Raw genomic sequence first — 26,685 nt, forward strand, 5'->3', positions numbered from 1 at the left:
TATTCTCAAAGTAAGTCAGAAAAAACAGACAATTATTCAATTTTCACGTAAGGAAAAGAAGACCAAAGACTAAGTTTCTAAAGTGCCTACTTGAATTTGCATCCTACAGTTTCCTGTTCCTGAATCCTGTATCTCTGAAACACATACATTTCAGCATCAGCAATCAAGGATGGGGGAGGGAGAGACAATCAACTGATCAGGCCTCAGGATGACACTACTTAATTAGCTAGTTTGATCAGCTGGCACTTTAGTTCCAATCTTCTCAATCAATCATATTTTTCTATTCTGATGGATAAAAATTCAGCTCAGCTACAATTCAATTCTAGATTTTTTTTCTCCAAAACAGGATATGGCATCTTCCTGTTTGAATAGTCTTTCTAACTTCCATTCCATTATTGAAAATGAGAGTTCTAAGATTTGCAGAAACCACATAACTAGTAGAATAAAGAAGGTAAAGAGACCCATAAATATTCAAAGAATTCCTCTTTCTACTTCAAAGAAGATAGATTTTTCTATGTGTTTCTTCATAATAGTATACATTATAGATCACCCGCAAAACAAGTGAGAAGCCAATAACAAAAGATAATCCTCCTATTTTCCAGCTATCTTACTTCAATTCAACTCAGTGTTTTATTTTACGTTACCACTATCTCTCATAAATTACCATTTTCTCACAAATCCAACATCAAATCTTAAGGATATGGTATCACAGTTAAGTAAATATAATGAAATATATTCCATGGAACCACTAGGTTATGGAGAGTATATAAGAAATTCAACTCAAAAGAAGAAATAAGAAAAGAAAGAAAGAAAGAAAGAAGAAAGAAAGAAAGAAAGAAAGAGAAAGAAAGAAAAGAAAGAAAAGAAAGAAAGAGAAGAAAGAAAAGAAAGAAAGAAAAAGAAAGAAAGAAAGAAAGAAAGAGAAAGAAAGAAAGAAAAGAAAGAAGAAAGAAAGAAAGAAGAAAGAAGAAGAAAGAAAGAAAAAGAAAAAGAAAGAAAGAAAGAAAAGAAAGAAAGAAAGAAAGAAAAGAAAGAAAGAAAGAAGAAAGAAAAGAAAGAAAGAAAGAAAGAAAGAAAGAAAGAAAGAAAGAAAGAAAGAAAGAAAGAAAGAAAAAGTTATACTCATTTGTAAAATAAATAAATTTTCCGTTTGAAGACATGCAAATAGAGTTGCAACCTCTTTAAGGAGCAGATATTTGGAGAGAAAGCGAAATAGACATATCAAAATATAAGACATAAGCTAGATTCTGGGCAGCAACCCTCAGTTTAGTCCATGTAACTCCATGGCTAATGACAGTTCTGACATAACTGATAATTTGATTCAGGAACATCAAGTGTTGGGGCCCAGTGGCGATAAAAACAGAAAGTCTTTTACAGAAACTCACAGAACATACATGGATTAGAATCGAAAGGAACCTCAAAAGATCATTGGGTCCATCCCTCTGTCCTTGGCTGAACTAAGTAAACATCTAGCTCTCTTCAACTGATAAGGTGGAATTTGAAGTCAATACCATTAGAGAAAAGTCTTATGATTTGGATTGACAGCATCCTTTCTAAACTTTGCCTCATTTCATGATGGATGTCTAAGAAAATGTTATGTTTCTTACTATCGAAAGTGTCAGGGTGTTTCGGAGGAAAGAGTAAAAGGGAATGAGAATGCTCACGTAAATGTGGAGGTATATGCACATGTGCGAGAATGTGCAAAGGATATGTATGCATGTAGTATGTAGGCATATATATAGTTTATTTCCCTTGAGACCTGGAAAAAAAAAAAAAAACCTGTGATTGTAGACTGTATTCCTTTGAAAAGATAGCTGAAATGGTTGCCATTTCAAAGCCTAGTAAGCATTCTGGAACTGCAAAACTAGCAAAATTGTCCCCGTGAGAGGGCAGTAGGGGGCCAAGTGCTGCTAACTTTCCCCTCGCTGTCCCTCCAGGACTGGCCCTTGCTCTCACCCTTCACCCTGCTGCCTGCCTGCGCTAGGGGCAGGGGCATGGAGGACACCGAGAGCTCGCACTGCGGCTGCAGAGAGCTCTTCTGATGAAACAAGGAAACTCAGGATCCGTGGGGCAACAAGCCACCTTCACGGGTTGACAGTTGTGCTGAGAGGTGCGCGTGCTGTTTGGCCAACTAGCTTTCAGTTTTGGCTTCCTACAAAAGGAGCAGAAAGGGGGAGCTGTCGTGGTTCCTGGTGCCCACAAGGCCCCCCTCTCTTGGCCATTGCGCGCCGGCCACAGCGGGTGCCGAGTGTGCACGTTCGTTTTACAGTGTGTGTATGTTTGTGTAACTCATCGCAAGCGACTGTCAATCTATCTGACGCCCTCTTGCAAGAACGACTCCGGGCTCCACCTTGCTATATCGCAGGCACTCCGGTCGCCCGCGCTACGATGCTGTCACTGTTACTTCATCATATTGCTCCCTCCTGGATGATTTATTTACGAGGCTACAGAAGTGAGAAATGGCGTGTCTGTTGAAGTTCTGTCTGTGACCTCACTTCTTTGAAGGAAGAAAGTGGTTGCGAGGGGAACAGAACCCGAAAGAGGGTAAACTCCCCCTCCAGATTGTGAAATGCAACAGTAAAGAGACCAGGATCTGGACCCAGACTGTTCGGATTGGAATCCCACTCTGCCACTTAACATTAGCTTGTGTGCCCTGGACAAATTGCTTAATCACTCCGTAACTCAATTTCTTCATTGGCAAAATGGGGAAAAGTAACAGCGCCTAGTTCATAGGGTTGTGAAGATTAAACATATGTAAGCGCTTAGAACGGTGCCTGACCCAAAATCGTTGCTATGTGTTAGCTGCTACTAACATCATCATCAGCATTGCCGTGGTAAATTTGGAGAAGGACCATTCCCCACCAGTACACACTGGATCTTGTACCTGCCCATGTCCCCAAGCAAAGGTGGGAGAACCCTAACCCGCCCACTCCACGCCCTCCAGAACCTGCAACCACCAGCCGCCCCCACCCACGAAGATCTGCTTCCGGGAACCCCACCCCAGCTGCGGGGCGCGCCACACCTGGGGGCGCACTTGAAAGGTTGAGGGGTGCAAAGGCAAACTACGCGCTCTAGAGCGTTGATGCCTACCGCTCTTGGGTATAGAGTGTATTTGGAGTGTTTTCCTACCTGCCCCAGGTTTTTGCCTTTCTTACTGCCGCCGAAAGCCAGTCCTTGGTATGTGCCCGCTGATCGATTGGCGGCCTGGGCAGGCGTCTCCCCGCCCAGGGAGGACTTGATGGAGTTGAGTTTGGCCCGCGAGCTGTCGAGCTGTGAGCTCTCCACCATCAGCACCGCGGCCAGTAGGAGCAGACAGCGGGACGAGTCCTTGCCCCGCATCAACGCGGCCATTTCCCGGCGAGGGGTCCCCGGGGAGGCGCAAAGCCCGGAAGGGTGCGGGTGCAAGGGGAGGGAGGACCCTAACACCGGGCCCCTCACTCGGGGTGTGGGGGCTCGCAGGCTCTGTTCCCCCAACCCTACTTGGCTTCGGGGGCCCAGCACCGTATGAATTCAGTCTCACGCCTCAGACCAGGAGCGAGAGCGACCCAAGCAAGACCCGCTTCTCCACCAGGGCAGGAAGTTCTGCAGGAACTGGAAGCAATCAAAGGCGAGGCGCCTTCTCGCCAAGGAGGCGTGACCCGAGGTGCAAGAAGACCCAGCCCCACAGACCGCACTGCTTCAGTTGCTCCTTGCCCCGCACCACCGCGTTCCCGCCGGATCTCCGCGGTCCAGTTCTCTTAATCGGCTCTGGAGGGCCACACCGGTTCCTTCTCCTTCGGCCTCAGTTGCTTTTCTCTCCTCTTTTCCTTCCCGACCCTTTATGTCTCAACCTTTGCAGGACACAATGATAGCGGGCGCTATTAGGGGGATCAGGAACGCCCCAGACCGGACCCTCGAGGTCTGAGGAGAGCCGAGGTCTCCCACGCGCGCGGGCACAGTCTCGGCGAAGTGTCGCTCCCCGGTACACACCCGGGAGCCTACTGCTGCCGGAGACGCAGCAATGCCCTGGGAGCGGTCGTGCGCGCCGCGCGGTCTCGCTCTCTCCGTTTGCTCTCTCACCGCCGCCCCCTTTGCTTTTTATAGCTTCCCACAGTGGGTTTTTTTTTTTTCCTCCGCCCCCAATTCAAGAGTGACAAAGAGTGAAAACGTTTCTCTCACCCCCCACGTTCCCGCCCCACTCCTCTCCTTCCCCCTTGCGCCCCCCCCCACGCCTCTCCCTCTTGTCCCCCTCCCACACCCCTCTGCTCTCTACAACAATTGAGAAAATGGGATTCATTCCCAGAGGAACGTGAGGCCTCCTAATTCCTGACAACAGCTCCAGCGGGTGGAAGGACCTTTGGAAACAGACGGAGGGCAAAAGTGGAAGTGGAGAGGGGCAGGTTGCCACTGCCCTTGGGGACCGCCAGCACCCTTCTTTAGGTTTCCCAACCCATCTCCAGTGCTTGACACCTAGAGGAGCACTAGAAAAGCCCCATAGAAGATTTCGAGAAGTGAGCATCTGGGCGTTAATGCTGCGGTCTGTGTACGCTCAAGTGCCCAAGTTGGGTTCTAGTCTGTGCCTCCCAGTGTGTGTGTGAGGCTGCGCTATGTTGTGCCAGGGGGTGCCCAACTGACGTGGACGGGGGCTTTGGAATTGGGGTGAAGAGGACCAGAGAAAGGGGAAAGATGTTCCTATTCTCTCACCCGGGAGACGTTTGGAATTTTCTAGTCTCCACCTTTTGTACCCCCCAACCGCACGACCCCACCACACACGCAGCGTATGTTTCTGTCTCCTCGGGGTTGGGAGAAATGGGGTGCCTTGAGTAGGCTCCGAGGGCTTCAGTCTCACAGCTCTACCGGGCATCTCTACTGTGCCAGGCGGCTGCCCCCTTTGCGAAGAGGAAATCCCAAACAGAAATGAACGGAGGCAGGGAAGGCTTTGAGATCCTGCCTTCCTCAGCTCCCTGCCTCCTAACTAGCCTCTGGGAATTCCCAGGGAAGCCTTTCCTGCCAGCCCCCAGGCTCCCCAGGTCAGGTTTGCGTCTGAGAAGGTCGAAGGAGGTGCAGAGAGCGGCTGGGACGCGCGGGCGCGCTGCGCTTGGGGGCGCCAGTGGCAGCGGCCCCGCGGGGCGCGGAAGTATTGGCCGGAGACAAGCTGTCCCGGGCTAGCACAGGGCTCGGGTTTGGGGCGGTTTGGCGGTTAAGCGCCAATGTTTCTAATGCAACGCGAAGGGTTGTTTGGGAATTGCTGCGTTTGTCCTTCTCAGGCTCTAACGCCTGCGCGCAGAGAAGTTGAGGCAGTGCCACAAGTTGGCAGCTAACGACTAGAGAACGAAGCTGATCTCCCTAACCGCATTCTGATCTTCGGACCCGGGTTCCTCAGGTTTCATACCTGATGCAGATGCACACCAGTGTGTACAGGAGTATACATTCAACATGTCGTCGCTAAGCGAGAACGATAGTGACTCTTTTCTTTGCCCCAAAAGGGCCGAGTTCTAAAGTGTGAATTTATGGCTGGGTTCTCCCAGACAGCACCAGTTTTGCCTATTTCCTGCCCTGATCTGTGAGTCTGTCTGGCCTGGAATGCTTCCAGTTGCAGATTTTTTTTTTTTTTTTAAACACCACAAGCAAAGGGGCATTAAAACTTAAGGAAACCTCTGGCATCTTTTCTTATCTTTAGATTGCCTTTATGCTTTCCTAGGATAGAGATTTTCACATTCAAATTTTTTCCACTTTTTTAAAAATATGTCTAGGAGTGGATTTGTAAGGACAAAGGAAGCATGCCAGGCACCAGTGGAGGGCAAGGAAACTCAATTAGTAAGTACTTGTGATTCACTATTTACACCTTAAGGAGGGTATATTGTATCATTTGCCTTCTTTGTGATATGCCAGTCAGAAAACATTAGAGAAAAGGAGAAAAATAAGTTAAGAGACTATTGGTTTGGAATTTTTCAAGAGTATTTTAGAGCAAAAGGAAAATTCAAAAGAGAGCTAAATATGTAGGCAAGAAACCACTCTACATCCATTTGAAGGTTGTGAATACCCACCGTCAGCTAAAGAAGGGAACAAATGAACCAAGAGAAAATTTGAAGATAGTTTGCCTGTTTCCATCAGTTCCTCTTTCCTTACTTCCAACCAAAGTTAGATCCCAGATAGTCATACCTAACTCCTGTCAATGCTCTGCTGAAAAGAAAAATGATGTCAAGCTCACCTTATTTACTCTCACAAAACACCTCAGCTCTGGGTAGCATGATACAGATTATCTCAGAGGCTTGCTTACACAACACCCTACAAGCTCCAAAAGCAAATTTTTACACAAAGTTGAAAATCAAAGTTCACTTTTGTGTGCACAAAAGTATGTATGTACGTATGTATGTGTCTCACATACATATGACTAAATCACACTATGGAATCAAATACTACAACATACACCATTATACCCGAAAAGGAGGTAAAAACTAATTTCATTCATGATCCAAATGTTCTCTGTAAAATTGTATAACAGACAGAAAGACACACATAACCCACATGGAGACAAGTAGATATGCATACACAAAATCAACTAACTGCAAATAACATAATCCTTTGGATTACCGTCATAACCACACATGTGTTTTTTCATGTGTGTTTTTATAAGCCTGAAGTTACACACTTCATATTCTACTTGGAAAAACATATTTTTTATGCATTTTGCAATAACATCATTAGGGAGTAAACATATAAAAGCAACACTGCACAGAAGGATAGGGTTTTCTTATTCAGAAGAAAGTGTTCACCTCTACGAACACTTTTTCCTTTGGCCATATTTTCCCTCTTTGCTCCTCCAGTCGTCTTGGTGCCATCAAAAAAACCACAACTGTCTCAGTAGTTGTTTCTGGATCCTGGTTTCCTTCTGACTACTTAGCCTCAGAGGTGAGCTAAGTGCATACACATCATTGCTTTATTCTTGTTTTCTATCCCAGTATCTCTTTCCCTGCATTGGTAACCACTTCCTACATAAGTCTGTTTAGCAGTTGTTCATCCGTTCACGGCATATGTATTAAGTTTCAGGTCTTGAAGATACAAAGGTGCATAAGTCCGGGCCTTGGCTATGGAGAGGTTTGCGGTCCACTGTCAAGGCCTTGCTTCACTGAAATCTGTCTCTCACCCCTCTCGGGAGCCTTCCTCTGTTCTCATCTGCTACTGAATTCTGCCAATCTCTGTCTCTCACAGGGTATCTGGAACTTCTGAACTAGATCGAATTCATGTGACTGTGGAAATAAAAGAAATTAGAGATGTCCCCCAGAGTTTTGCTTTTCTCATAAGTTGCATGTACACTTTTAGAGTGCACAAGGAGACAATACTCCTACATTTGTGGCTGAACCCAACCAAATGACACTAGTTGTTGTCATTTTAGGTTAGTAAGAACACAAGTATGGTATTATGGCAAACTTGGGAAGGGAGAGTATATTTTAGTAGCGCCTTTAGGACCCCGAATCATCTTGTCCACACAGGATGGACATGACAGACCTTCTTCTTGTTGGATGTTAAAAGATTTGGAAAATTTGGTTATGTGGGTTTCCCCTCTCCATAGTAAACAAAGCTACCTAGTAGCCTCTCTATTCTAGTAGTACTTGACTCTTCGGATCCTATCACATGAGAATTTCATGTTTCTCACTCTGCCTATAAAATAATAGTCCCATGTGTTGCTGTCAATTTCATTTTAAATAACCTTCAGTAAATGTAAGTTAGCACTGGTATTGTGAACATTTTTTGTGTTTGATAGGACTAATTTCCATACCAGATAGGAAAATTTGCATCTCCTATTTGATCCCTGCCATATTTTCAGCTACTAACTCTTTTCTACCTTGATTTCAGGGACAACGAGACCAGCTAATGAGAAAAGGCCTCATCACTCACAGTTGAGGCACTAGCTGTACTTGACACAATCACGCACAAGTGAAATGGTTTCAAGGATTTCACAGTGAATCAATCAGAAACGTAATTCCTGAGCTAATGGCTTGGTTTTTGATCCTTGACATATTAATCATCTTCTCAATACTTTATCTGCCACTCAAATGAGAGAGAATTATTGAACAGATCCCTCCCCTAACACCTGAACCCAACTAATAAAAAGTGTGCAAATATTATAGTAAAAAATTCAAATGGATAAAATTCTACTGATTCTTGGGCATGCGAGAGACCTTTGGTGAACACCTTTGAACACCAAGCATTTCCCTTTGCAATGCCCAATTTCTGCTGGTTTTATACACTGCGGATCCTTCCTGGTGGTCCACTTACTCCCACTGCTGAACTCTGGCAGGCTATTTCAAGATTCATCTTTGGAAACTACTACATTTGTCTGTGAAAGGGAAACGTTTAATTCTTAAGAGAAGTTCATTGTAAGAAATGTCATCTTGGTGAGCAAGAAAACAAACAACTTCTCAATAATCTGGACCAGGGGCTTCCAAACTCTGCTTCTTAGGTCTCCAGGGTTCTAGAGAAGTTAAAGCTGCTGTATTTTTTATAGAAAGGGCTCCAGAAACATGACTTTTTAAATGTCTGCTTTTGTATTGTTTTTATTTGGGGGAGAGATGTATTGGGTGATTGGTTGGTTTTCATCAATTGTTAACTGCTAAGATTTGGAAGCCACGGTGATGTAGGCAAAATGTTCTATGAGCCCTCAACCTGCTAACAACAAGATGGATTCATTTCTACCCTGTTATTATTACAGAGTATCTCCAAAACAAACATTAATCAAATGGGGAAACTATTGAAAATCTGGCAGTTTATCCAGTCAGAAATGATTTGGTCACTTGAAGTAGAGAGTATTAAAAAATGGAAGAGGAGGGTAGCTAATCCAGTCATGGTACAGTGTGTTTGTTCCTGTCAGTTATCTGAACCTTAGACTAATGACCATGGAAAAACTTCAACTAGAAAATAAATTGTGGCATAGATTGAAAAATAATGTGAGAACTATTTGCAAAAAATAAGAAAATAGGTCCCCAAGTGGCAATTTAAAATCTGTGTTTGAAGTGTAAGTAGGGCTTGGTAACAGCGACTGTAAATTGTGTTTAGTTTATTTTGGGATGATCATTTTGTAATAGATTCTACCTTTTGATACTGTAAGAATAGGCTACAATGCTCAAAAGCAATTTGAGATATGAAAAGTTAAGATATTAAACTACAACCAACTTAAGGAATTTTATAGGCATCTGGCTTGGAATAAATAGTGGTAATAAAAACAATAATAATAAGCAAAATATATTAAATGCTTACTATGTGCCAGCTGGTCAAGTACTCTACATGCATTACATGTATTATCTCTTATTTGGGTCCCTTAGTTCATGCCATTAAAACAACATCCAATATTAAAATAATACTGAGCACAGAGTAACTGGTAGCACAGCAGGCTCTCATTTCAGATATAATGTCCAGTTATGGCAACAATGTGGAGCACACCTAAAAAAGGAGAAAATTCCATTATTGCAATAGTACTTAACACTGATTCCCCTGCAGGAGATGATCTTGGTACATGGCTACAAATAACATCAAGAATAGAAGTAGATGAGTACATATATTTCAGCTTTGTCCAATGTTGTAAAGCCTCTTGGAAACTAAGTGATCATTTAACAGAGAACCAGAAAAGGCTCTTTGCTCTAAACATGGTGTCTTATTTTGCTCTTAGTCTGCTGCTATAACAAAATACCACAGACTGGGTGGTTTAAACAACAGAAATTTATTTATTATTAATAAATAAAATTTATTCCTCCTTCTGGAGGGGAGAAGTCCAAGATCAAGGTGTTGGTAGGTTTGGTTTCTTTGCAGGCCACTCTCCTTGGCTTGCAGATGGCCACCATTGCCCTGTGTCCTCATATGGCTGTCCCTTTCTGTATTTGGCCAAATTTTCTCTTCTTAAAAGGCCACAAATCATATTGGATTAAGGCCTACCCTAAAGATCTCATTTTAACTTAATGACCTTTTTAAAGACCTTATCTCCAAATGCAGTTACATTCTGAGAGACTGGGGGTTAGGGTTTCAACATATGAATTTGTGAGGGAAACATAATTCAGCCCATAACAGATGGATTTATAGACATAGTGCATATTAAGACATTTGGGCATGTGGGGAAGGAGTAACATTTCTGGAACTCTACCAGAGTTCCTAAACTTAATGTGGGAGATGTGTCATATGTCCACTTAAAAATGTTATTTAAATTTGTCCTATTACATTTTACCTCTGGCCTGTATTAATGATATTAACTTCCTCACCTTCCTTCTGTGTGTGAATTATGGCTGAATATGAACCCAGCTGACTGAGTTTGAATATGATTGTCAAGATTCCACTGGGGCCCTGAAAAAGAAAACAAAGAATACAAGCTATTTGCCAAGAAGATAAGGTCATTTTTACATTTAGAAACAGCACTTTGTTAATGAAAGATGGAAACGATAAAATACAGGAGTATAGGATACAAAAATGAAATCATTGTAGATCAAAGAAAAAGGAAGCGGCTATCAAAAATAGAGTGATCTAGCAATCAGCAAGTTGTTCTGTTACTAACTTAATTTGTCCATTTATTTAATTTGATTTGTTCCATTTACTCAGTAAATTAATAGCCAGTTGGAATCACAGTACCTTTAATTAATTCAAGGCAGTGCTAACTATGTGGAAGCAGAGGGAATATCTGATTTCATTGAAACTGCTCATGAAATCATATTTTAATATATGTGCACTTTGACCACTTTGTTTTTAAATTATCAAGAAATCTGAGAATAAGCTCAGATTTAGTTTAGTTTTTGTTGTTGTTCTTTCTGAAATCCATAAAATGCTATTTTTGTTGTCAGTGTCAAGAATATATGTGCAAATTTGTATAAATCTAAGATCAAATAAGATTGAGAAGATCACAACTGTTTGTGTTCTAAAAGTGGGTTAGCCTTGTTCTCCAATGCCAGTGTTGTATTTTAATTAATAAGAAAATGAAATTCTCAAGTCTCTTATCAATTGGCCTTTTAGGTATCAAAATGTATTCTATAAATATGATCTTAGCATGTAATAGAACTATTCAAATTTTGAAAACTATCTTTTTGTTCTACAATATTGAATATATTTCTTTCCTCCACTTAACACTGGAGCTAGCACTGGGGCCCTTTCTAACATGATAAAATTAGGCATAACCTGATAAAATAGGCGAGATAAAATTATAACCTTCTGAGTACTACTTTCAAATTCACAGAATTACCTGATTTTCCTTCTACGTGTTTGCATAATTCCAGGAGGTGATTCATTTAAAAAGCCCACAGTTGTAAGTTCTGATCAAAAGTTATGCTTATTAAAATCCACCACTTTTCATTCTTTTTAGTCAAGTGTAGATACAGTCTGAGACTAGTAATTTTAAGTTAATTTGTACACTATGTGCCACTCATTTGTAAAGCACTTTCTTAATATAGTAGACATGATCATCTGCTTTTCTTTTTCAATGGCCATTTAATATGAAAATACCTCTAGGAAACCACTCTAAGTAAAGCTTCTAAGTAAATCCATACATATGGGGGATGCAAATTGCATCAAGAGTAGAATTCCTGTCAACTGTTAGAAATGGACTTAAAAAAATCAATGATCTTACACAGTAATTATCAGTCTACAAAGACTACGGAGAGGTCCAAGTTCATGCAGCAGAGGGCAGTAATGCACATTTATCAATAGTAAGAAAGATGAAGAATTAGAGATCATTACAAAGTAACTTTTCTGGAGAACCAGTGTTAATTGAAGGGAGAGACCTGACGAAATAATTCATCTATTCTTCCCATGAAGATGTTGTAATACTTCTGAATCCTACATTTAAAAGGATTAAAAAAAAAGTCAGAAAGATTTCCTTTACCCAACTGCACACAAGGAGCCATCTTTCTTTGTCAAAGTCGGTGCAGAGGTTGCCCATGTGGCACAAAGTCTACTGTAAAAACTCTTCCAGAAGACTCAGAAACAAGAGCAGATAAACAATGTTGCAAATGGTCTAATGAATGTGCAGAATGCATTGGAAATGAACCACACAATTTAATCTTACTGCCACTTTATTTTCAAACCGTCTCTGGCTACTTGAAAAAAAAAAAAAGGGCAACAAAACCCAAGGACCTCAGTTCTTACCCTTCCTTTAGCTTCTGTGACTGCCCACCACCATAACAATATTTGCATCTTTTTTCCCTGGCTCTTTAAAATGCTACTTCAACAAGCTTCCTCCCTCCTCATTCACTCTGTCCTGACTTCATCCCATGTTCTACCGCTTGCAATAAATATCAAATAAAGCAGCCCCACACAAGGGGTTAGTGTTATTCAAAAAGCCTATAGGTAAAGGGCGTCTGGGTGGCTCAGTTGGTTAACCGACTGCCTTCGGCTCAGGTCATGATCCCGGAGTCCCGAGATCTAGTCCCGCGTCGGGCTCCCCGCTCAGCGGGGGGCGGGGGGGTCTGCTTCTCCCTCTGACCCTCTTCCCTCTCATGCTCTCTGTCTCTCAAATAAATAAATAAATAAATAAAATCTTTAAAAAAAAAGCCTATAGGTAAAAATTTGAAGGTAGAGTCTGGGAATACATGATGGCATAGTTTTCAAACTCCTCCTATACAAAACCAGAAGAAAAAAAAAGACACTTAGGATAACAAAACCCAAACCAAACACACAAATAAACACAACCACCACCACAACCACAACAAACCCCACAGATGACACCTAAAGTAAAATCAGGCAATAAGGTGAGTGAGCAAAATCACCAGTGGTTATAAGCCTCACATAATATCGATTTTGTGAAAAATTAATTGAGGAAAGAAACGGGGCTCTAAAAACAGAGAACCCTGAAGTCTATATCAGGTCCTTATTGGAAAGAACACAGCCAGTCTGAGAACGGTAGACAAAACCAGGAGGGAATGAGTTCTGCAGGCTCTAAATTAAAAAAAAAAGAAAGAAAGAAAGAAAAGAAAAGAAAATTCCTCAATGAAGAAAAACTTAGGAAAATAGAATCCAAATGAGCAGGCCAGGAACAGTTGGGACAAAAGGAAAAAGTCTAGATTAAAATGAGCAAAGGGAGGAAGTAGATATCCACAATATGAGGGTATTTTTTAAATCACTTTAGAAACACAATAGAAGGGGAGTGGTAGAGCAACGTAGCTGGAAAAGCTATTCTGGCCCAATCCTCTCTTGAACCCAAAGAGAAACTTATTTGACTTAAAAATGGGCAGTAATAAAAGATTGTGGCCCAGTCCTGTGTGAGTTGAATATGTGAAAAAAAGAATACGGACCAGAATAGCATCACTACAAGCAAGCCAAAAAACAATTTCCAATAAACAATTAAAACAGTAACCTAAACTTCTAAAACATGTTAAAGGAAATTTAAAAAATTGAATCTATGAAAGAACAGCATAAATCAGAATTAGAAAACTCTAATCCATGTTTCAAGAAAAGAAAGATGTGAAAAAAAGATGTAACAAGAAAAATTATTTCAGAAATGACATTGAATTGGAAAGAACAAAAGAGCAACATATAGTGCTTTTGGAGAAATATCAGGTGAAAAAAGAGGGAGATTCAATAAATCAAAAGAAATAAGAAAAGGGATAAAAAGAGTTCAAGAAAAATGATAAATATAGAAGATAGGAAGAGAAAATCCAACAAGCTTATAACAGCTTTCCCCAAATAAGAAGCCCAAGTAATGGAAGAAAAACAAAAACAACAAACCTGCTAAATAAAATAATTTAAGAAAGTGATCTAAAATAAAATGAACAAAAACAAAAAGGTTTGAAAATACATGTCATACTATCACACAGGAGAAAGTCATCTTTCTTAGAAACATCTTCTAAACTCTTGAACTTGAAAAAAATATCTTTTGGCAGTGGGACAAAGATCATGTCAATTTCAACAATGATGTTTTATGTGAGGATACAATTAGGTAAAATATTTAAGATAGTGAAAGAAAGAAATGTGAACCAAGGATGTTGAATCCAGCTGAACTAACCGTCATGTACAAAGGTTCCAGACAAAATAGTTTGTGAATCCAAAAAGTCAGAGAATATTATTATAGAAGCCCTCCCTTAGAAATTTACCAGAAAATAAGATTTAGACAACCCCAATGATTGGGAAGACATTGAAATAAGGACTGGTACTAAATATGCAATTACCTATGAAATTCAGAATACAGGATGGTCTTCAGAGAGAGGCAGTATTACATAATGGCTATATGCAGTAACAAGTTATATAAGGGAGAAGTGGGAGGAGAGAAAGAGAGAGATAACAGATAATCTCCTTGTGAATATTGATGTAAAGAAATCTTAAAGTAGTAGTAAAGAAAATCCAACTGTCTTTTTAAACAATACACTTTTGACTAAGTGGGGTTTATTCAGAAGTGAAAGTTTAGGAAATCCATTAATATGCTCTATCAGTATAATAGAACTAAGGAGGAAAATAATATGATCATCTCCATTGATGCAGAAAAAGCATGTGGCAATATTCAACCAACACCATTCATGTTAAAAATTACCAAATAGAATAGGAGTTATATATGTGTGTGTGTGTATGTATATATAATGTAAAATACATAGTTTTACATATAATGTAAATTCATAATATATAATATATATTTATATATGTAATTTATAATATATATATCCATATATATCACAAAAGTTAACATCTTTACTTCATAGAGAATCACCTGATGCTTGAATAAGAAAGTCAGAAATAAGACAGGAATGACTAAAATCTCCAGTTATTGAGCACTGGGTCATTGGTAATAGTCATTCAAATGAGCAACAGAAATCAATTATAGCCATAGAATTAAAAAAGTTAAACTATTTCTTTTTTTTTTAAGATTTTATTTATTTATTTGACAGAGAGAGACACTGTGAGAGAGGGAACACAAGCAGGGGGAATGGGAGAGGGAGAAGCAGGCTTCCCGTGGAGCAGGGAGCCCGATGCGGGGCTCGATCCCAGGACCCTGGGATCATCACCTGAGCTGAATTCAGGCAGACGCTTAATGACTGAGCCACCCAGGTGCCCCAAAGTTAAACTATTTCTATTTGCAGATAATGCAAGTATATATCTGGAAATTCTCTGAAACAAAATTTACTAAAGAAGCAGCTTTTAATATAAATGTCCAATAATCACTAGTCTTTATAATTAACAAAAAATCATTTAGAAGTTATAATGGAAGAGAAGACCCCTTGTCAATTGCCAAAAGCAAATAATACAATTCTTAGGTATGAACGTAACCTGAAATGTACAAAATCTAAGTGAAAACAACTAAAACTACTCCTGAAAGATTAAAAAAAGATAGACTGAATCAAATGAAAAGTTAGACAATATTCTTAGAAGACTCAACATTATGTCAGTTATACCTGAATTAATTAATAAATTTAATATAATCATAATAATCTGTCATGTTTCTTTTCCCCTGAAATTAGGAAAGTTGATTTAAAAGTGCATTAGATTGAATCAAAAATCTTTTGGGAGAGTAAACAAGAATTGTCAGGAAAACTCTGAGGAGAAGGAGTAGTAGTTGGAGACATGAAGATAAACCTACCATAAATTAAAGCCTCCAAAATAGGCATTAATTGGTTATTGGTTCAGAAACAGACATACAAACCAATGTGACACAATAGAAAACTCAGCAGTACACTCAATTGCATAAGGACATTTAGTATATGATAAAAGCAGCATTCCAAATCTATAGGCTAAAAAATTGACTTTTTAATGGTTGATTTAAACAGATAGTCATCTGAAAAAAGGTAAAACTGGATCTATTCTTCACACTCTAACAGATAAGTTCCAAATGGATCAAAAATTTAATTGTAAAAATAAATAAATAAAACAATGCAGGAGGTTAAACAAATGTATAGACGAACTCCTCCATAAACTGATTTTTCCATAACCAGGGAAATACTCTACTGATTTAAAATCAAGGTCTAGTAAAGGGAAGGATTGGAAAATTTGATTTCATAAAGATTATCTTTTTTCATGGCAAAGATCACTATAAACAAAGCCAGAAGATTAATGATAAACAGGAAAAGATATTTACATCTCACATCGGAGGCAAATGGTGAGTGTCTCTAACGAATAAAGAATTCCTAAAAATGGAAAAGAAAAAGCCCAATAACTCTATAAAGAAGAAAGCCTAGAGATAAGAAGAGAAAGTTTAGAGAAAAAATTAAATGGCTCCTAAAAATGTGGGAAAAAATGCTTATATATAATAAAAGAAATCAAAATTAAAACTATGCCAATATATTATTTCTTGTCTCTAAGATGACAAAAATCCAAATGTTTGACAATATCTCTACAGCAAGTCAGTCAGAAAACAAACGCCATCATACATTGTTGAGGGAAAACAAAATGGCATTATCCCATATGGAGGGAAATTTGGCAGTCTAGCAAAATTACACGTGCATGTTACCTTTGGCTCAGTGAGTAATCCCACTTTTGGGAATCTATTCCAAAGATATGCTAGTAAAAGTAAGAAAAGACATAGACATGGGTATTTATTATGGCACTATTTATAATATCAAGAGTTTAGAAAGAATCTAAATGTCTATCAGCAGGGCCTTGGTTGAACAAACTCAGGAAATATCCACAATGGAGTCCTATATATCTATAAAAAGGAATTATATATAATTCCTATATATATAATATATATATTATATATAATATATAATTTAATTATATTATAATATAATTTAATTATATTAAAAATAATATATATTTTTACATTACTATGGAATGATCTCCAAGATACATCATTAAGTGAAAAAAAGCAAGATGGAAAACTGTGTACTATCATTTAACAAAGAAAGGGCAGGATACAAATATATATCTGCAGTTGTATCTCTAAGTTTTTGCTTAAGATTTAAAAAAATAAATAAAGACAAATCACCACAAAAACAAAATAAAGAATAGGAATAAGGTGGAGGGGCCCATGAATATAAACTAGGCTTATTTCATAAATTTGGCTATGTAACTACATAAATATTTTACATAACTATGAAATATTCGTTATTTAATTATTTTCAATAACCAGATTCTTAGTGTTAGGGTTGGTATCATTATCCTGAGACTGTGCTGTGGCTTCTATAGGACTGTAATTACTTTTGCATGGTGGGGGACCAGGCTTTTTGATATTGGAGGAAGGAGAAACAGATGTAAGATCCATGAGGTTAAATACAAGTAAACTCTAGACACTGGAATTTAAATTTGCAGTATCACTATTAACTTCCTACTAAAAGGATCCAGCACTCTTCACAGAAAAGACTAATTGCAGTTCTGAAGTAGGAAATATACAAAATCAGCCTTATCATCTTGAAAAATCAGATAACCAGGAAGTTATAAAAAATTGGTATGTCCAAAGGATTTAGGAGCCTGAGTCTCCACTGGACAAATGTGCATCAATAAGGAAATTAACTGCAATATATTGAAACTCATAAAGTAGATTTAGACCCATAAATTCATAGTAATATTTAAAAAAAAAAAATCATTGGTCACCCCTGGATGATGCAAAGTAACCAGGTTATTATTTTGAAAAAAATGATAAAAGAGAAAAAAAATAAGCATCTATTCTGTCTTTCCTATTCTTACTATACCTCAGGATAACCAAATAAATTGTCAAGAAATTATCTTCACATAGGGGTTAATATATGAAAGATAAATGATAGAATATCACCATTTGACAATCCCTAAGGAGTTATAGAATCTAGGCTATCATCATCAATGGTTGATAACATTACAGAAATTGAGGCAACCAAACACATGTGCTGCTTGACGGAAATACATATTACCCCTTCTCAAGTTGTCTGGCTAAAAAAATTGAATCTGAATCTGATCAAGACTCCAGATCAAAGTAAGGATTTTCAGATATACAGGAAACGGAGGAACATGTTAAAAAGCACCAAGGAGATGAACTCAGTAAAATCCTTATCAACCCTTATCATGTGCAAAACTCTACAGAATAAATGACTCAGTTTTTATAAACGCTGGCAAGGACAACAAAATGCAAGTAAACAAAGATGATGGAGGAAGAAATCTGTAAGTGAGAAGACAATAAAGACACATTAAATTGTAATTCCTGGATCTTGTATGAATCTTATTCAAGCAAACAAATTTAAAAATTTACATGATAAATATGTGATAAATTTCGAAGCTATTGTTAATTTTTAAAGTGTGATCATGGTTCCTGTGAATGAGTTTTCTTAGGGCATTCTTATCTTTCAAGGATATATACTGGAATACTTAAAAGATGAGATGGCTTTATGTGTGGGATTTGCTACAAAATAATCTGGGGGAGGAGTGAGTGTGTTGGGATATAAATTAAATCTGATTGGTCACAAGTTGGTAATTATTGAAGCCGGGTGATGTGTATTTGTGGATTTATTATACCCTTCTCTATTTTTATAGCTTTGAAAATATCTATAAATAAAAGTAACAACAACAGCAATAACAATAACAACAATTTTAAGACAAAACCTCCAATTATACAAACAGGTGGACTTTGAAGCAAAGTGTCTTCATGAATACTGATTATAGCATTTACATTCCTCTAAAGTCTTCAAGAGAGTTGAAAACATTAAAACATTGGGTCTGTAAGTGTCCTAAAGGCCTCTTGAGGAATTAACCTCTTTGAAACTCTTCTGCAATAAGTTGGCTTCAATGCCTCTATCCATATATATTTCTTACTAGGAGATGGACCTAGAATAAACATGTTTTGACTTTTTTCAAGTGGCATTTGATTTAAAAAATTCTACCCTTATATTTCAATAATAACACTTCAGACAATATGTCCCGACTTATTATTTTTTAGGGGGGTGGGAATAGTGTACTTTTATTGGCTCAGATACCAAGGCAGTGCATTTTAGAGTGTGAAACAGATAATGGTAATGCAGGTCCAGAAACTGGAGAAAAATAAAGGAGGCTGTTCCAGAAATAGTTGTGTATGAAGATCATTTCTATACAAACGTCCAAAGTAATGCTATTGGTATTAGAGTTGGTTTTACAACTGAATTGAAATTTTTAAGAGGAAGTTTACATATAAGTGGAAACTTACTCAATTCGATTCCCAGACCCCCACCTCTTTCTCAGAGACCCCCTTTCTCTGAGAATTGCCTCTCCTTCACAGCTTTCTTAGCTGCAGGGCAAGGTCTCCAGGGGTCATGATGCTAAAACACCACCTGTCTCCCAGACTATAGTAGAGGGATTTGGTGTCACATCTGACTCAACACGATAGTTGGTAGTGTTTGGTTCTATTGGTAGTGTTTTCTGTCTTGTGGAAAGGAAGGAAAAAAAGTCAGTCCTCAGTGAGATAGATTGATACAGATGAGCAGAAAGAAATGGAAATGAATGATGGGGAGAGGAGACTTATTAGATGATGTTAGAAATGATTGGATGGATGGATGGATGAATAGGCAAGTAGATATAAAGAGAGGTATAGATGGAGCAATAGAGATAAATGAATAGTTATAACATGCAAATATCTACAAGTTACACAGTTAAGTGATAAAAGCATAATGCAGAAAAATGTAGTATAACCATGTAGTGTAACCACGTACATACACAAATTGAATATTTAAATAAAACTCAAACTCCTAATGCTAGCTTACCATGGGCAGGGAAATGGGAGGGAGTGAAGGAAAAGAACTGGTGCATGGTAGATTTTTTTACTATATATATATTCCAATAATATTTCATTTTTGTACAGCGTATTTGTATTTTTGTTTCATTTATGAAAATGTAAACATATATTCAAGTATTACATGAGCAAGTAGAAAAACTAAGTTTAAAAATATTAATATCCAAGAAAAACTGAACAAGAACTCAAGGCCTAAAGGGAAACAAAATCTGACTTTAAAAGTAATTAGTAAGGGGCACCTGGGTGGCTCAGTCGGTTAAGCGGCTGCCTTCAGCTCAGGTCATGATCCTGGAGTCCTGGGATCGAGCCCCACATCGGGCTCCCTGCTCCGCGGGAAGCCTGCTTCTCCCTCTCCCACTCCCCCTGCTTGTGTTCCCTCTCTCGCTTCTCTCTCTCTCTCTCTGTCAAGGAAATAAATAAAATCTTTAAAAATTTTGTTTAAAAATAAAAGTAATTAGTAAAATTCAATCAATTAAAAAAACCTATCAACTCAACTTTACCACTAAAAAAGACAAGTAATAGTGTAAGACCCATTTTCAGAATGTAATATTTTATTTCCTTTCATAGACTGCTTTCTTGTGTTTACTTAAGATGACACTAAATGAATTGCTATTCTCTAAGCATTCACATTCCCTGGAAGAAAGAAGCCATAAATTGTTTCACTTAGTGGCAGAGGCAGGACTGGGAATAAATACTCAGGACAGAAAATCTAAAATATATTATTGTTATCAAGAGTAGGGACTCTGATTTTCTGTTCTTGTAATTTTTTCCCAAAATACCTTAGCTCCATCCACAGGGCTTGATGTTGACAAATGTTTATGAAATAAATGGTCATACATATAATTACAATTGCTATTTGGCAAGCACACTTAGTAAACACTGAAATCTAATAAATTTTATCAGCTACTAAGTTATTCATAATGATGCAATCAAAGCTTTTCATTTATTGAAGATTCAGATCAATAACTGGTTTGCAGTTGCCCAGCACATCAGCAGAAAGTCCAAACTGAATTCCATCTTCGGATTTCACTTGAGCATTGTTTCCAACAAATTCCATTTGATAGTTAGGTCTGCACGTTTTCCTTCTTGGACGCTAGAGGGAGATTGTTTGCAGTTATCCGCTTTCAGGCATATTTTTTAGCATGGCTATGTCCTTTTTTATCATCATCCAGTCTGTGGCTACATCCAGTCACATATGACGGCTTCATATCCTAAGGTCCTATCAAGAAAACATATTTGTAAAAACACTCTTCTAATATATGTGGCAGATACCAATTTAGAAAATAGTTCACATTTATTTATAGAATGAGATTCTAAATTGAAATAAATTTAGATTTATTATTAAAATAGGTAAAAATAACATCAAACCAAAGTAGACCACAGCTCAGACCTTGCTAATTTAATCATATTTACAAAGCAAAATACATTTCTAAAAAATAGAATAGCTAAACTTTTAGAACCTTAGAGGATATAACCAATTTGTACTAAAGCATTTTGGTTGAAAATATATAATATCCTCTGGGTTCTCATTTCCTCTACTCTCCTCCTTGTTCATTCATCCCAACACACCAATGCCATTGCTGTTGCTCAACCCTTAAGACACAGTCTCACCTGGGAACTTCTCACTGGCTGGTCGCTGTGCCCACAACTTCCTGCCAACAACCGTGTGTCTCATTCCCTCAGTGGTTTCAAGTCTTTGCCCAAATGTCATCTTCCCAGTCAAGTCTACTCTACTTAAAATTGCACTACATAAGCCCTCCTTGTCTCTGTTAACTTACTCTGTATTATATTTTTCCTATGGCATTTATAAGGTTCTATTATTGTATGTATTGTGCTTACATATTATATGGATTATTTTTTATGTCCTCTACTCACATATAAGCTCAGCAAGGGTGAGGATTTTAGTCTATTTTGTAGATCAGTGTATCCCAAGCACCTTGATCAATGCCTATGCTTAGAAGGTACTAAATGTCAAAAGACATAATAAATCATCAACAATTTAATTCAATAAAACATTGCTTTGCACTTGATTTTAATAATATTTTTATGATTGCAGTATCTGTTATTGAAGTGAGCTCTTCCTATCCAGAAAAACTTACAAAGATAATAACATTAACTCTCTTTGACACAGAGTCTTACTCCCCAAACACTGATGGATAGCTATCAAATCTTATCTTCCATGTGGTTTGCAACTTGAAATACCTTTATTTTTTTCAACACCCGTGAATAAGAAATCCTTTTGTCATTTTTTTCTCTTCTCTTACATCCATTATAATTTATCTGTGTTTTGCCATTGGGGTTGCAGAAGTATAAAAGATGGCTTAGAGCCGGAATAACCATAAGCAAAATTGTGAAGTTAGACCAAGTAAATCTTTGATGCTGTGCCAACAAAAATCATCTAATATTCTATCTCCCTTTGACACTGCCCCTCAGAAAACTGTTTTATCACTAGCCATCAACTAATCTCTGCTAAAGCACCAACTCTGAATAGCTTAAGATATTACCGCTCTAAGGGGATATTTGTGTTTAAATAAATCTGGAAACCTCCAAGACCCCTGGGATCCAAAAAAATACATTTCTGTGTTAGGTAGTGGGAGGGAATATTTGGACTAAAGAGGAAAATCACCAGGCACTCTGAATCATATCACATAAAAGGTCTCAGGTCTTAAGACTATCGCTAGATGAATGATTTTTGAATTGGTGGATCCCATTTGAAAGATAATAATTATCAGTGCCTAAGAACTTACAGGTCAACAGAACATAATTGACAACAAACAAGCTATAATAACTTAAGTGGGCAGATGAAGTCAGAATAAAGACAGAAATGGATGAAGTGTTGGGTAGATTTAGGGGATATCTTTGCTTATGCCTCCCAGCCCCATCTGTCCTCCTTCTAGTAAAAGCATCTTGGTTATCTTTGGGAAACTACCTACCCCCATTGCCCCATTCTTTCTTCATGTGACCTCACTGGCGGACATGGGACCCAGACCTAGTAACTCAGAGCATTCTATCTCTGGTCACAGAAGTTGCTTCTTAGCAGTATGGTCAGACATTTGCTAGAAACATTAAGAACAAGAAATTCTCCTTCTGCCAAGATTTCTTAACTGGCAGGATGTAAGATAAGGAAATACCTACACGAGAAAGAAAACTCTACAGGGGAAAGTGAAGTCAAGAGACAAGAGAGAAAGATTATTACTTATTGTTTGAGCCAGACCTGAAGGCTAGATTAGAGAATCCTATTTATGAGAGCCAATAAATCTTCCTTTTTGTCTAAGCCATTTCAAGGTTGGGTTCTTTTTTCACTTACAATCAGAAGATTCCTAATACATAAAAATACATATATTGAATTTAGAATAAACAAGAACACAATTTGGAAAAAATCCCAGTCTAGAGACAAATAAGCATACTTTCCCTTAAGTTCAGGCTTGACACATGCCAGAGTTTGGGTTTGATTGGGGACAAGAAGATGTTTGAGAATTTATTAGAGAATATCTGACATGATCATTTTGCATGATAGGTATCATGTAGAGAAAAAGTGCTTATGGTTTTCTAATATGGAAATACACCTGAAGATTGAAAGGTTCTCTTTCAGCAGCATGGTCAGACATGCATATATTTTATTATTCACATACTTTGGATCTGGTAATTTTATATGAAATGGAACTGCAAGAGAATCTCTTTTACTCTTTTGACTTATAATTCCCCTCAGGTATTATTAAATTTATAAATACCTTTTGATTTTTAAATAGCTCTCAGGATTATTAGGTTGCAACTGACAAAAATTTACTAAAGCTTGCACAGAAAATTTGAAGCAGATAGTGAAAGAAATTTGATAGTAAGAGTACAATGGGCAGTCTCCCCAGGATCTGAAGGTAAGCCACAAAGCTGCTTTAGCTTGCTCACACCACCCAGACCCCAGAGCTGAGAACCAGAGCACTCCCTCTGCTTTACACGGGGCTGTCTCCTATTCTTGCCTAGCTTGGAGCTTCTGCTTCATTCTGCTGCTTCTTTCTGAAAACCACCTTTCTTTGCTGACTTGCAGCTGTCTTCTCTCCATAACTGGATTTGGCGGGTTTTTTTTTTTTTTTTTTTTTTTTTTTTTAGAACCAACTTCCATTCACATCACTCCATGATCTCGGAATTCAGTTTGTGTTAGCTGGATGATTCACTCAATTTGAGCATTCTAAATTCCAAATTCCTGGCGAAAAGAATCTATTTGGATCCCTTCAGGGGCGTGGTCACCTGGTATAAAGGAGCTCCCTAGGTTCACCATCCCCCAGAGTGGAAGCTTTGAGTGGGAACAGGTATTTTTCAGAAAGGATGTGAGCAGGGAGGTAATGATCAGTTTTTCTCCGGCAAAAAGTAATATAAAAACTATTCTGATGACCACAGGAATACTTACACATTCTTTCTTACTGGAGAAACAGGATAAAAATCATAAGAGATGGCATTAAGAAATAAATCATAATGATTTGAATCATAAATTCATACTTCAAAAGTATTATTGAATGATTTGCATTCCATACAGAGGACTTTGGTTTGCATTAAGAGTAAACTAAAGTATCTTAGAAGACTGATTACACATGTTTGAAATTATGCAGCCCATTATGTCTTACAACAGTATTACCTGTTTAGCATTCATTGGTATGTGGTATAAATATATGCAGAACTAAAGATTTTAGAAACAAACCAGAGATTACATTCACTCTGATAATTGTTTAGAGATGTTGGTTTTACTGGAAACCTCAGGGCAGGGGGAAAAGGGAAAAAGGGAAATGGAAAAACATCAACGACTAACCTATAAGATCAATAGAAAAATTTGAAATTGTTTCTGATGTTTCAATGGACATAATTTCTCAAGACATCATAAAATAATTTAAAACATATTCATATTACTATAGATAATATTTATCTAAAGCAAAGAAATTATAACCATACAAGATTGAACGTGTCTGATTTAGTTTTAGGAAATCTTTATGACCTAATATACAAAGCAATTTTGGAGGAAACTAAAGCAAAAAATTCAAGCTCTCCAAGGTCTGATATTTTTTCTGAAGTGTGACATATTGAAATAATCTCTACTAAAATGAGTACTGATGAGGCAATTGAGTAAACGGTATAAGTTCAGAAGATGAAAGAGGCAAATGACGTATTGAGGAATCAATCATATAAACCATGTAAAATAGACCACGCAATACTTGTTATAACTGGTTAGGGTTCCTATACTGCTTGGTATATTACACTTAGGAAGGTGTTTATAACAATATTTTATTAATAAAGAATTGGCAATTCAATTTAAACATAAAAGGATTCTTCTTATGTTTAAAGATAGACAAAATTTTGAGAAAAAGATTGATTAAAGTAGTTTCAAATTTTTTTATTCCTTGAAGCACATACCACACCGTCTTTGGTTTGCTTGATCTCTTTAGTGGCCCAAAGATCGATGTTTTTGGAGGCCACAGTGAGAGTTAGAAGTTGATTCATCCCTCTAACGAGTCAGAACATTAAGAAACCTCTGACGTAAACTCTTATCAACCTATCATTCCACACTAAGGTGAGTATTTAAGTGATCACTGTAGGAAACAACCCACGATCTTTTTAAATGACAACAATTTCTGAGGAAGAGGACCTCTTTTTCCTAATGAATGCCACATATCTTTTATAGGATTAAAAAAATGTTAGAAGTCATTTAATTAATAAAATGCAAAATTGCAAGAAAACAAAGTAGATACTTCATAAATTTATAACAGTGGTCACTTCAACGAGATAAAGCATTTCAAATGACTAATAGCTTTTGGAGGGCCAAGAAATGCTTCCAAGCAGAGATGACATTTGAACGGAAGTTTAAGGAATGAATAGTCATAGTGAAATGGAGGAAGCTGACAAACCACAGGAACAAGAGACACTGAGCTGCAAACATACAGGAGCTTAACAAACAACAAGGATTGCTGAGGAGGTGGAGCACAGAACCTCCCCGCGACGAATGAGAGGTGGTTGTAAAAACAACACTCCCAGGGAAACAGTCTCTCAGGAGTGGGCAAGAGAGCCCCACTGACCTCTTTCCCAGTTTCAGCTGTATCCAGTTATGTCCCTGGAAAAGTTGGATCTCCTTAAACGTGGGCAATGCTGAACTTCTTATGTTCAGAGTATGCTCACATGGCTGGCTCTTCTGCTGAAACCATGCCTTCCCAGGGCATGAATGTGTCTCAGCCGAGCAGGTATCCTTAGCTCCTAACACCATGAAGAACACCGAAGGTACTAAACAAACGTGTTTAACAGATAAAGAAGGAAACAAACACTAAGCAGTAACTTTTTGCTATTTATTATTCTTTTTTCTATTATTACTGCTATATGTTATTTCCTATTTATAGTAGGACTTGCACTGAAACTTAATAAAACGTGGCACCAAAATATAGCCCATTATATCATTTTTATGGTTAAAACCATGAAACAGAAACACATGAATAATTCATGGTTTAACTTCCTGATTTATTTGCCTAAAACTAATGCGATCTTGGTCTGCATATCAGGAGCGCTTGGCTACTAACTAGGTATGTAACCCTGGACAAGTAACTTAACCTCATCCTTAAAATGACAATTAACATGAATATCCCTTTAAACTCTATTAATATAACAGGGTGCAGAGATCATTGTACTTTAAATATAATTTTAAGCATTTAAAAATATTTGCTTGTGTGCGCCTGGATGGCTCAGTTGGTTAAGCGTCTGCCTTCGGCTCAGGTCATGATCCCAGGGTCCTGGGATCGAGTCCCACATTGGGCTCCTGGCTTGGCGGGAAGCCTGCTTCTCCCTCTTCTGCTCCCCCTGCTTGTGTTCCTGCTCTTGCTATCTCTTTGTCAAATAAATAAATAAAGTCTTTAAAAAGAAATAAAATAAAAAAATAAAAATATTTTCTTGTTTGTTATGATTCAGGATATAATTTAGTTCTGAATAGGGAAATTAATTTCTGCCTTTTTGCCCAAACTGCATGTAGAAAATTATTTGGCTCTTACTATTAATATGTGGTCATATTATTAATCATTTTGATATTATATATATATATTTGATATATATATCTTATT

The 26,685-nt window shown here is 37.9% G+C and overlaps 1 protein-coding gene across 1 annotated transcript in view; it reads right to left on the reverse strand.

Annotated features, from left to right (window-relative positions):
• The window catches only part of DKK2 (dickkopf WNT signaling pathway inhibitor 2), a 93,526-nt gene extending 90,175 nt beyond the window's left edge, over positions 1 to 3,351 (reverse strand). The window contains exon 1 of the mRNA XM_027599810.1: positions 3,130 to 3,351. Within this exon, the coding sequence (XP_027455611.1) occupies positions 3,130 to 3,351 (222 nt within the window). The remainder of the gene's footprint in view (positions 1 to 3,129) is intronic.
• Positions 3,352 to 26,685: the final 23,334 nt, after the last annotated feature.

This window comes from Zalophus californianus, chromosome 2 (genome assembly GCF_009762305.2).
Source record: "Zalophus californianus isolate mZalCal1 chromosome 2, mZalCal1.pri.v2, whole genome shotgun sequence".
NCBI classification, from domain to species: Eukaryota; Metazoa; Chordata; class Mammalia; order Carnivora; family Otariidae; genus Zalophus; species Zalophus californianus.